General features: G+C 33.6%; 1 protein-coding gene across 1 annotated transcript; it reads right to left on the bottom strand.

Moving 5' to 3' along the window:
- Positions 1 to 1,515: 1,515 nt before the first annotated feature.
- Positions 1,516 to 12,146, bottom strand: LOC113514843 (CD63 antigen-like). Its single transcript, XM_052893639.1, has 5 exons — positions 11,997 to 12,146; positions 7,523 to 7,714; positions 6,932 to 7,084; positions 4,574 to 4,762; positions 1,516 to 2,790 (listed from the first exon to the last, which is right to left on the bottom strand). The coding sequence occupies exons 1-5, from the start codon at positions 12,054 to 12,056 to the stop codon at positions 2,719 to 2,721; spliced, it is 666 nt and encodes a 221-aa protein (XP_052749599.1). The 5' UTR covers positions 12,057 to 12,146; the 3' UTR covers positions 1,516 to 2,718.
- Positions 12,147 to 13,581: the final 1,435 nt, after the last annotated feature.

Here is a 13,581-nt window from a genome sequence, read left to right as displayed (position 1 = left end):
TATATATATATATATATATATATATATATATATATATATATATGTGTATATATATATATATATATATATATATATATATACATATATATATGTATATATATATATATATATATATATATATATATATATATATATATATATATATATATATATATATATATATATATATATATATATATATATATATATATATATATATATATACATATCAATTTTATTGTCAACTTACAATTAATTTTTATAATTACTTAATTCAATATATCAGCCGTTTATTGTTCACTATTGAACATAGTATTAAGTCCGCCTATTGTACCAGACATATTTTTTTGTAATGTGATCAATAAAGAATAAATAAATAAATAGACCTCCCACAATTGAATATTTGTAATGGTAAAAATTAACGAAGACAAGTAGATGGTTTCGTATCGTTGTGATTTATATATGGAGCGGTACGATGTACTTAGTTCAAACTTTAGCTGTTTCTTACTTTGGTCGTCGCAGTTTCATGTGTTAAAAGTATATAGTGCTTAACCCTTCTTTGCATAATAGTGGAAATTTCCATCATAACATTGAATGCCCAAAAATTATATAAAAGAACAAGTTCACTTTAAGTTGATCGTATTTGGATACCTTTTTAATGTCCATTGCAGAAAAAAAAATATAGCTGTCAAATTTATTTTCTTAATCATTTTTTTCTTTACTTTTGAACATAAATTATATCATCTTGATTTATTTCACCAATAAAAAAAAAACATGTAAAGAAGGATTAAGACACATTCTTGTATGCAAAGATAGATATGAACATATCTATGTATATATCGCCTATATCCGTCGGATATCTATATTCGAATATGTTAAAAGTCTGTTATCTAATATTATTTTTTTCTATATGTTACGCAGCCCTACTTGACAGTAGGAATGTGTAATATCGTTACCACTCCAATATTTATTCACTCCAATTTACCAGAGGGAGACTTTGTACAAAAGTCGATTGCTTGGGTACCTCTGTCCCATTCGTGTTTCAACTGTGAAGCAGCTGTGTTTGCATGGCTGTGTTTCGGTTTGAAGGGTGGGATACGGCGTGAATTTACAGGGTACGGAGGAATAACACCTGAGCCCTCAGGAATGGCAACGCATGGGGCGTATCATGGGCGGAACAGTATACTCTGTACTGTTCATGTCTATAGGCGACGGTTACCACTTTCCATCAGGTGGGCCGTCAGCTTGTTTGCCATTCTAAGTTGTATAAATATAAATATATATATATATATATATATATATATATATATATATATATATATATATATATATATATATATCTAATATATTACTCAGAATCTTGATGGTGGAGAAAAGGTAACCACTCATTTCGATATCGCCCATACCGGTCGGATATCTATATTAATTTCGATGCGGTTCTTCATTTTGCCCCGCCAGCGCAAACCGTTAGCGCAAGCGGGATTACCATTTCATTCTCATTCATCGAAACAAAAAAAAATTATATTAGACTACTCGTATAGGGAAATATTGTTTTAATTCAACTAAAAAATATATATAGGTACTATGATAGGCATTAGTTAGAAAAATAACGTCACAATCATAAGTCAGTGATGGAAAAACAAACCAGTTATTGTACAGTTTCGTATACCACACGTGTATTAATCGCATACTTTAAATAACAATAATAAATAAAAATCTTAAACTAATTAATACCTTTAGGGATAGGGTGATATTTTTTTTTTTAATTTTACATTTTATTTTTGTGGGTTGTCACTAGGGTTGCCAACCCTCCAGGATGGGTGGGGAGGGGATTGTTAGTAATGCGGACTACCAGTCCGATTGCTAGCAATATACCCTGTCAAGTTGACCTCCACGTGGTCCCCCCTGGAAACTATCGTTCTGAATTCCAGGTGCATTCATCACGATGGGCTAAGTGACCTGCTTCTTTCATTCTCACCTGTCATCCCTCATTGGTGCCCCGCCAGCGTATACCGTTAGCGCAGACGGGGTTACCATTCCATTATCATCCATCAAAAAAACCCTCCCGGATTGCTTGGGTGACTCCGGTAATAATGGTTAACCTCTTCGACTTCCTGGGGCGCAATAATTTTTCCGCTTTTTTTTTAAATACTGATGACATAGATAGTGACAAATTGTACGATGAATTTGGGCTTTTGCGTCAGATGCAACCACGTCTCGTTGAAGAAAATCGAGTGGATTTACGCTGGGGGTTGACTTCTCTTTCTGGTAATGAAATCGAAAGACAGAAATCCTTGTGCTGAATTGAAAAAAAATGTTCACGTCTGTATTTCAACTCCTGTCTCTAATGCTTCATTCGAGCACGTATTCAGCATGATGCAGCAAATATAGTACAAAGAAAGAAACTGTGTATTTCTATTGTGGTGAATAACCGACAAATATTAGATGCTGCTCGAAAACAAAATAAATATATTTTTAAAAATTAATGATTTTCTTTTAATACCTCCTCCCAACCCTCGACAAAATTCTTAAACATAAAATTCTACCGGGTTGGTCTTTTCGAGAGTTGGCAACCCTAGTTAGGTAAAAAAAATTGTTCCGAGTCATTCTCAAATCGATGGGATCAATATTTCTGTAATTCTCTGTATATATATATGTATTTTTATTATTATGCAGTTTTTCTATCTTATCGCTCTCAGATATTATCAACTGCGTTCTACCCGATACACCGTGGACAGCTCAATAATGGGTTCTTCTGATTTTATTGCGGGCGTGGTTTGCGAGACAAAGGCTGAACACAACTGCTACCAGCTGGAAGGAAAATAAAATTTGAATTAGTACAAAATAGAAGTAACAAATTAATAGTAAAAGAATTATATGATTAGAAATAAGCATATAACTATATTGTGTTGCATACAATATAGTTATTCGAATATTCATTTTTTCTAATATCCCCGGTTAGGAGGAACTAAGGGCCAACTATGAAATATTTTCCGAGATTTCGGGACCGAACCAAATACAAATTTTATGTTAAAATTATATAATATATACCATGTAAAAATATTAAAAATGTTAAAATATCGTTTCTCTAAACTGTTTTGATAGGATTTATGATGAATGAAATGTTAAGTTCCATTTTCTGGGTCGGTTTCGTTACGAATGAAAACACGAAATTGAGTCCGAAAATTCGGATTTTTTTTCATGGTAGACCCCCTGGTTCTAATTCGGATGGCAAAATTTGAACTAAACAACCCAACTACATTATAATTTAAATAAAAGCTTGTAATAAAAAAAAAAAACAATTAGACAGAGCGAGGTACCAGAGCCATAAGAATATGTAAATTGAGTAGAAGTGACACTAATATGTGAATACGGGAATGCCATCAAAATTTACCCTTATTACCTTTAATAGGAAGCATTGTCACAAATTTATTTGTATTTACTTATTTATTTAAATTTTAATGCACGGTAAAATTCTATGTACATACATTTGGCGGACTTAACAGCGGGATTTACATCGCATCATATATATTAAAATAAACTAAATGGTTTTATTAAAAAAAAAAAACCTGACTGATTTAGTTCTGAATAGTGTGCAGTTGTCAACTTCGTTATAACTAGTTGTCCGCGAGACTTTACTATTGTGAATCAATACAGAATTTTTTTTTAAACAACTTAGAATGGCGAATAAGCGGACGGCCCAACTGATGGAAAGTGGTAACCGTCGCCTATATACATGAGCAGTACCATGGACATAACAGAGTATACTGTTTCGCCCATGATACCCCCCATGCGTTGCCATTCCTGAGGACTCAGGTGTTATACCTCTGTACCCAGTAAATTCACGCATTCTAATATCATGCAAATCTGTTCAATAGTTTTTGCGTGACAGAGTAACAAATATCTACCCGTACATATTTACAAACTTTCGCATCTATCGTATTGATAGGATTATCGAATTTTAATTCCTATGGTAATTTGCAATTTTACTTCCGTCTAAGTTACTAATATTCCGTGGAAAGATTGCAGTAGGACGCAAAAGTAGGATTCCCACCGCTTTCGGGGGGAGAGGGATTGATAGTAATGGGGGTCTAATGAACCCATTGCTAGCAATACACCCTATCAGGTCGACCTCCACGTGGTTCCCCCTGGAAACCATCGTGAACAATTCCTGTTGAATTCGTTACGATGGGCTAACAGATCTGTTTCATTCTCACCTATCATCTCTCACTGGTGCCCCGCCGGTGTGTACCGATAGCGCGGGCGGGGTTACCATTCCATTATCACCCCATTAAAAATACCACCGCTTTCAGGATGAGATGGCAGATTCCTGAATATGTCTTGGTAGTTTTTTAAACGGATGATAATGGAATGATAAGCTTGTCTGCGCTATTGATGTACATCAGTGAGGGATGACAGTGCGTCAGCTGGCCTATCATGACGATTTTACCAAGAAATAACGACAATGGTATCAGGGGGGCTCACGTGGAGGTCGATCTGGCAATCTGATCTGACTGTATATTGTTAGTTCTCGCTGCAAATAATCCATTCCTCTCTTACGTCCTCTGTAGTTAATACTGAAAGGGTATCATACCTCAAAAGCAGCGATTACTAAAGGCACAATGCCTATCGTAATGCCATATGTCTGGAACAGGCTGGTGATTTTGTCATTGCAGCCAGGGTATGCGTTAATCGCATTACACGGAGTCAACTCACAGCATGTGTCTGGTAGATTAATAGGATTTGGATATGAGAGGGGGCCAGTTGTACCGCAGCATTTAAACTGGAATTCAATTAGAATTTTGTTAAAAATAAGATCAGTTGAGTGTATAAAACTTAAACATCTAAAAACCCGTGCATAAATTAATCAGAGACTGAGTGTTTTTTTTTTATACAACTTAAATGGCAAACAAGCTGACGGCCCACCTGATGGAAAGTGGTAACCGTCGCCTATAAACATGAACAGTACCATGGACATAACAGAGTATACTGTTTCGCCCAAGATACCCCCCATGCGTTGCCATTCTTGAGGACTCGGGTGTTATTCCTCTTATTTATTTCCGTTATTTTCGATGACTTATTTGATATATGAATTTTCATCATGTCTCCTATCAAACTGCTTATAATTACGCCTCTCTATCCAAAGGTTTCCTTTCTCGTGGGTGTCGTAAGAGGCGATTAAGGGATGGGCAGCGGCGTCTCTCTTACAACATCTCTAAAAGCCTAACTGCGGTTGCCAACCCGCCTGCCAAGCGTGGCAATTTCTGGCAAAATTCTCCCTATGCGAAAGGCTTATGTTCAGCAGTGGACAGTTAACGGCTGATATAATGATGATGATGTGGCAGTACGAAGCCCACAATTACTATAGCTCAAAGTAAGAAAGTTCTATAATAGTTAGGTATCATTAGGCAATGACTTTTTTAAAAAAAAATACGTTTTTTCGCACAGAAAAAGATTTAAGATTGATAATCGTGTCAAAGGTAAATAATAATATACTATATAATATAATGTATGTATATATATATATATATATAATAGTATATAAGTGTATATAATGAGTAGGGATATATATATTACATTATTACATATATCATATCTCTGTATTAAGAAATAATAGAATTTCATCGTGCCTCCGATCAAACTGTTTATAATTACTCCTCTCTATCCAAAGGTTGCCTGGAAGAGATCGCTCTTAGCGACAAGGTCGCCCATTGTTTTCTCATTGTGATTATTTCTTGCAATTGTTTATATTTATAATAAGTTTACTATTGTAATCTTTTGGAGGAAACAATAAAGAGTATCTATCTATATCTATCTATCAATAGATGTAGCTCTATATATATCGTATCATAAGTATAGGTTTTTAATCGGTGATAATGGAATGGTAACCCCACCCGTGCTATCGGTATACACCGGCGGGGCACCAGTGAAGGATCATAGGTGAGGATGGAGCAGGTCAGTTAGCCCATCGTGACGAATTAAACAAGAATTGTTCACGATGGTTTCCAGGGGGAATCGCGTGGAGGTCGACCTAATAGGGCAAATTGCTAACAATGGGGCTGTCAAACTCCATTGCTAACAATCCCTTTCCCCCCTCATAAGTATAGGTGGATAAATATATAGCAATATATATTTATTGTAGTTACTATATATATTGGTCAACTAACGAATGTATTGGATATTGGTTATTTAATATATAATATAGTAATATAGCACCTGATCAAAATGAATATATATATAGCGCTCACCAGAGGGAGACTTTGTACAAAAGTCAATTGCTTGAGTACCTCTGTCCCATTAGTGTTTCAACCGTGAAGCAGTTGTGTTTGCATGGCTGTGTTTCGGTTTGAAGGATGGGATATGGCGTGAATTTACTGGGTACAGAGGAATAACACCTGAGTCCTCAGGAACTGCAACGCATGGGGGGTATCATGGGCGTAACAGTATACTCTGTTATGTCCATGGTACTGCTCATGTCTATAGGCGACGGTTACCACTTACCATCAGGTGGGCCGTCAGCTAGTTTGCCATTCTAAGTCGTATAAAAAAATATTAAGTTCCCTTAGTCGCCTCTTACACAGGAAAGGAAGCGGTAGCCCATTCTACGATTTACTTTTCTGTGATTTACATTTATTTATTTACTTTTATACATGATTTACATTATGGTTGACTTTTCTATATTACAGTTAACGTTTAAAATTTTACATAAGCATTATTACACATTAAAGAATTTTTTTTTATATCTTTTGTAATGACTGTTCCACGTCAGCCGTCAGTAATGACAAAATGTATGAAATCATTGTAATATTACCATATGACCTTATTGTACCACATTTTTTGCAATAAAATTCATTCATTCGTTCATACGCCGGAATCATACGGTAAATACTGGATAATTAAGGATCGTTTGAGATTACCTGTACTTTATTTTATATTCACTGATTCTACATACCGCTGCTTGGATGTTTCCGAAGGCTAACGCATCATTATTGAATAAAGTGTTCAGATGTTTTGGTATTTCTAATATAATATCGTCCAATTGTATGAATATCAGACTGGCCAGGGTGATTTTTATGATCATCAGGACTATCATGAAGATTGCGTACTGTAACATGTAAATTAAAAGCACGTTAATACACGTAATTTTCCTTTTTAATAGACTTCAAAAGGTAGGTGTCTCTCTCATTTGGGTTGTATATTTTTGTTTGTTACTTTAGAACTACATATGTCCTTTATAATCCGATTTAGAAAATTGTCTTTTTATTTGAAAAGATATAAATAGGAATATAAATAGGATTTCAGAGTGGTCTTATAATAACAATAAATTACTGAATTGTTTTTGATAAAATTTCTATGGGGCCAATTTGTAAATATACACATTTAGATAAAGGAATAATTTTTCAAATCGGGTCATAAACGACAGAGTTATATGGTAACAAACAAAAAAAAAATAACTCACAACCGAATTGAGAATCTCCTTCTTTTTAAAGAAAAAATGAGGATCTACAGACATTAAACATATTATTAATTGGATATTACTCACAGTAACTAACATACAGTTACTTTCCCTGATGGCTCCGCAGCATCCATAGAAAGCTATCAGGAAAACGATACTGCCAACCACCATGGCAGTTATAGGCGCAATCTCCACATTGAAGTCTGATATGTTTTCCACCACAGTCCTGATTTGCAGCTGGATAGCGATACCCAAACCCAGGAGTGCTAGACCTGCCAACTGGTAACAAATACGGAATTAGTAAAAGTTGCAATTCATACATACATACATATATACATATCTATCACGTCTGTCTCCTATTAGGGTAGGCAGAAACAATGGAACGAACAAATATAATTCAAGATTTATTAATACTTGATTTATTCTCTTTAATAAAACTCTGTGTGGCGAGCTTAATGCCATATGGCATTCTCTACCAGCTAACCATTAGGTAAAAACAGCGTATAAAGAGCAGATGCGGTGAAAAATATGTGACATAATTATAGTAACATATGGAAATAATTATACATACATATAATACATCGGAAATACACATATAATACATAAACACTTCTTTAAATATATTATACGAATTTAACTTTTTTATGATTTAACATTTAATTATAATTTTATTTATTGCTTTTTATAAAATGTAAATATTTGCATGTCTACATCGCTTAAGGCAATTAAACAGATGTGGCGTTTATTTTTATGACTGCTTAATGCAAATAATATATACAACAATATATATATATATATATATATATATATATATATATATATATATATATATATATATATATATATATATATACAAGTAATTGATAAGGTTTGTTTTAAAATAGACCTATTTCCAAACACTGGTTTTATTACCTATAGTGGTAAAACCAGTGTTTTTCCTTTCAAAACTATTACTTTTACTACTGAACTTTTAAGAAATTGATTTTGACAAATTATCTATGGGACCAAGTAAGTATATCCTTTTAGATAAAAATGAATTATCGAAATCGATTTATAAATGACCCAGTTGTGAGGTAACAAACATAACAAAATACAACCGAATTCACAACCTCCTTCTTTTTAAAACCGGTTGCAATTTAGAAATGTATGTGCGTATACATTTAAATTCATAAGAGTATTAAAGGTTTTTTATTTTTATTTAAGAATCCTATTTGTTTTTAGAAGAAAATAAAAAATAATATAAATAAAATACTAATTCATGCGGGCAAGCCGCGAGAAACAGTAATAAATATAAGTAAATACCATTTGGCATATATTTGTTATCCAAATTACCAAACTAAGTGACATAACTAGATGTTATCTTTACGACTCTGGTTGTCAAGTGTTTCATTTTCAAACGACTTTGAAAAGAAGATTTTCAATTCGGTCGTATTATTTATTATGTTAATTGCCCTTATAACTCTGTTAGTTCTATGCCGATTTAGAAAATCCTTTTTTTTTTATCTGAATTTTTTTTATTTGCAGATGGATTCCATAGAAATTTTATCAAAATCGGTCAGTAGTTTAGTTTTAGATAAAAAAAAACCTGGTTTTATCACACATGAAGTCAGTTTTTTTTTTGTGGGACACTATCTTTATTTTCTTATTTTCAGTGTTGTTAAATTTTATTTATGTTTTCTTTTTTTTTCTTATTTGCATGTAGTGTTTAGTAATAAATGAATGAATGAACGAATGAATGGTTTATTTTCTCTTCACAAATGGTAGTATAAAGTGACAACTTGAGGTACAATTTGATGTGAAGACCAATTTTGTGAGAGACTAGTGCTTGCGGTAGGTTTTGAGGAACCTGTGTTACAAGTCACCAGTGCCCCATCTCCATGAACTACACAAATACAAGGCAACCAATTAGTATTAAAATACAGTATTACTATATAGTAATACTATATATATATATATATATATAGTATTAAATTATTAGTGTAATATTTGTAATACATCTGCATTGCAATCAAAATATGATTGCAACTAATGTTGGTAATACTAAATAAATAAATAATACACAGACGCCATCTAGTCCCAAACTAAACTAAGTTGGTACTATGAGTAGTCCCGTGTGGTCCCGGCATAAAATAGGTCACCCCTTCCTTTCCCGTGGGTGTATTACGAGGTGACTAAAGGAGGGCGAGCGATGGGTAGCAGCGCCCCTCTTAAAACATCTCCAAAGCGTAATTGCAGTTGTCAAGCGTGGCAACCCTTTAAAAGGCAAAACCCTTTAAAAGGGTTGTTAAAAGCTGATATGATACTATGGTTATTAGACCACCATACCGTACCGTGTCACCCGTTAACTGTCCACTGCTGAACATAGGCCTCCTCCTATTGGGACGTTTTGGCAGTAGTTCCCACGCTTGGCTGCCGGGTTGGCAACCACAGTTTCTTTAATAGGTGATAATGGCATGGTAACCCCGTCTGCGCTAACGGGATACACTGGCGGGGCACCAGTGATAGATAATAGATAACGATGAAAGCAGTTTAATTAGCCCATCGTAACGAATTCCACTAAAATTAACGACGATGGTTTCCAGGTGGAACCGTGTGGAGGTCGACCTGATAGGGTGTATTGCTCGCAATGGGTTCATTCGACCCCATTACTAACAATCCCTTTCTCCCCATGATGGCGTTGTTAGAACCCATTATTAACAATCCCTCACACCTCTAGAGAGGTAGTTAAACAAAACAATAAAAAAAATAGTATTTAGTATGTAGTTCTGTATAAATAATTCTGCTGTTGTGTATACATACATACAGGTACATGCTATCACTTATCACAAGTATCTTATCAGTTCTTATCACTATTATAAATGAGTCGTGGCCGAGTCATATACCTTGATGACTATACGAGTATTGTAGTCATCAAGGTTTGTGAATATTTTTTTTTGATTAATCGATATATCGAATCATGCAAGAGACTGTACCGCATTCACTACTGCAGTATAATGATTCATATTGACAAGAGATAGGCGGTTGTTCCGATCATCATCATCATCATATCAGCTGTTAAATGTCCACTGCTGAACATAGGCCACCCCATAAGGGCGGTTTTGCAAGTAGTAACCACGCTTGGCAGGAGTTGACAATCGTAGGTAGGCTTTTGGTGATGTTTTAAGAAGAACGCTGCCCATCTCTCTGGGAAAGGAAGGGGCGGACTATTCCATGCCGGGACCATACGGCAATTAATTATCTTATTAATATAATGAATTGTAACCGGATGATGTCTGTACATAGGGTGATTTTAAAAAAAGTTATATTACGGGTCTTAATAAGAATCCATCCCATACCCATACCCATTTAGTATTTTTGTTTGTTCGTCTCCTTGTTTATATGCAGTTGCAGTTGTTACAGCATCACGCGAAAACTACTGCACCAAATTGGATGCGGTTTTCACTGTTGTGTTCCTGAATGGCTTACTTAAGAACTGGTGTATTTTGTGTTGATACGCCATCTAGCAATGGTATAGCGGGCAAAAAACTACCACTATTATAAGAGTGAGTACGAGTATATCTTTGGATCAATCAGGTAACAAATGTAAAAATTTAAAATTGAATTAGAACTTCCTTTTTTAAGGTCAGTTGACAAATTATAACACGTAGCTAAGTATAGCGTTTTGTTTGTAATCAACAAATTTCTTATCTCGTAATCTATATGTTTTAGGATAACAACACCTAATAATATTTTTCTTGTGTGACTATATGTAAAAACATTTGCTTTTAATATTTGATACTTGTTTTGTACTTTCATTTTTTAAATGTTTTCTCAATAGTAGTTCAATCCTTAGGGTAAATTCCATTGACCTGGTATTTTCGTAGAGAAGGTCTACTTTTTGGTTGGATTGTTATTTAAAATAAAAAATTGCCAATTGACTAAATTATTATATTACTAGATGGCGCTAGTAATAAAATACTAATACAGCGTATTACTAGCAAAAACAGAAACGCTGGGAATTTGACAACTGTAACTTTTGAATACATTTAAATAATCGATTAGAAATTTTGAAAATTGTTCAATTTTTATTGAAAGTTCAAACATTATTTCTACGTTGCAACACTAATAATATTATCTATGGTTTCGATGTGAGTAATTTAAGAATTATACATAGTACGACGACAGGATCGCCAGACCGTCGGACGCTGTAAATTTATTGAATTCGCCGTCGTTTTGTCATTGCTTGCTGTGTTCGATCAGATCCGATCCGATCGTCCTTCCGCCATATCTTTTATGAATATGATACATAATACAATACAATAATTGTACATACTCACTTCAGTCTTGCCGGACACGAAACAAATTTCAGGTTATGCTTGTCAATCAGAATTAGAGTAATCACTTTGTTTTAGCGGCTTTGACTATCTGTTTTTATTTCTTGCCACGTTTCCGCCACCGACACGGATAGTGGGAAAGCGCGGTTACGCCATATTGACGATATCATATTATTTTCATTAGAAAAACTCTTTTTTTTTTTCAATTCTATCAAGTGTAATGAATAATATAACATATAAATACTTACAGCGAAAAATAGATTGGAGAAGAACAGTATGTACTTGACGAGGAATTCGCCACACCCCATTTTGACTGATTCACAATAATAATGTTTTGAAGAAAAGCGGTATGCGTGTGCATACACCGTCGTGTTGTATGGTAAACTGATAATTTAGGCATTACTTTGTATCTGATATACTGATAATGGGATATAGCGATGATTAACAACCTCCTAACTGACGTTTACAAAATAGTTGTAGACTTGTTTTCTAGTAAAGATAGGTAGCTGTCTCCTTTCCCATCTTTCATAGAAATATAATTTCTACATTAATGTATTCTAAATAGGTATTGAAACTAATTTATTTATTTTTTGATTTCATCGTATAAGAAATAAATTAATAATCAGAATGTTTTCTGCGACACCTATAAAATTTTGTCTGTTAAGAGGTATTGGCGGTTAACCGTCGATAAACGTGTTACAAGTGCGTTATTAATTCTTAGTGAATTCATCATCATGGGCAAACTGAGTTCATCATCACTTATCATCTTTTACTTGTGCCTTACCAGCCTCCACTGATAGTGCAAGCGGGGTTACTATTCCATCATAATTAATACTGCTAGATTTTGGGCTTCTTCAATGCGCTCCAACCATAGAGCAAATAGTCGTTACGTTATAAAAGTTGGCACCGGTCTTATATTAACGGAATCTGGAGGAAAATAAATTGAAATGCATGTTACCTTTTCCAAGCAACAACACAATGAACTTTATAAAAAAAAAGAAAAATAAATGAATATCCATAATGTTGCATCACTATCGATTTTTAATATGTATGTTTTCATCCAATATATCCATGTTGACAGTTGACATAAAAAACCTAGCTGTTTATTAACACAATATTTTCAAATTTTACGAAAAACATGAACAATAAAACAAGTACCTATATTTAGTTACTTTATTTTACTCTACTACAATTTTTAATCCTTTTTTTTGACAGGCGAGTAAAGCAAATTCTTTTGTATTTTTTGCTTTGAAAGCATTGTGTTGACTTAAAGAGCATCTGAAAAAGAAACATATTCAGTTCTAAAGAATATATACGTACTATATTATGCATATAAATAAGAATAGGTAGTTATAACATTATTTTAATTACATATAAATATAATATGAGTAAAAATTATTTTTATCTTAAAAGTTCATATTTTAACGAGAATTCATACATAATTTTAAGTAAGTATTATTTATGTTCGTTATATAATATTATTTATAATTTATTTTCAGTTCATATCAATAAATAATTGAAACCATGGTAGGAACAACGCTATCGGATTTTAGTTAATTTTACAGGTTCAGCAAAATTGGTAACACTACATAGAAATTAATCCCACTACTATATGAGCGACCATGTTAATTAATTAGATAAAACGTCTATCTATCTATCCTATTTAACAGCTACGCTTTGGTCGGTGGAGCTCTTGCCACTCATTACGATTTTTATACATGCAAAGTTTTTCTTAATTATATTAATTATAATTACATACATACGTACAGTGTGATTCCATAGAAATTTTTGTCCTACGAACGTTCAGGTTACAGTATGGGGTTCTTCAAAAAG

The sequence above is a fragment of the Galleria mellonella genome, unplaced genomic scaffold (assembly GCF_026898425.1).
Source record: "Galleria mellonella isolate WM207_F2 unplaced genomic scaffold, CSIRO_AGI_GalMel_v1 utg182, whole genome shotgun sequence".
NCBI lineage: Eukaryota > Metazoa > Arthropoda > Insecta > Lepidoptera > Pyralidae > Galleria > Galleria mellonella.
This window is presented reverse-complemented; position numbering and strand designations above follow the sequence as displayed.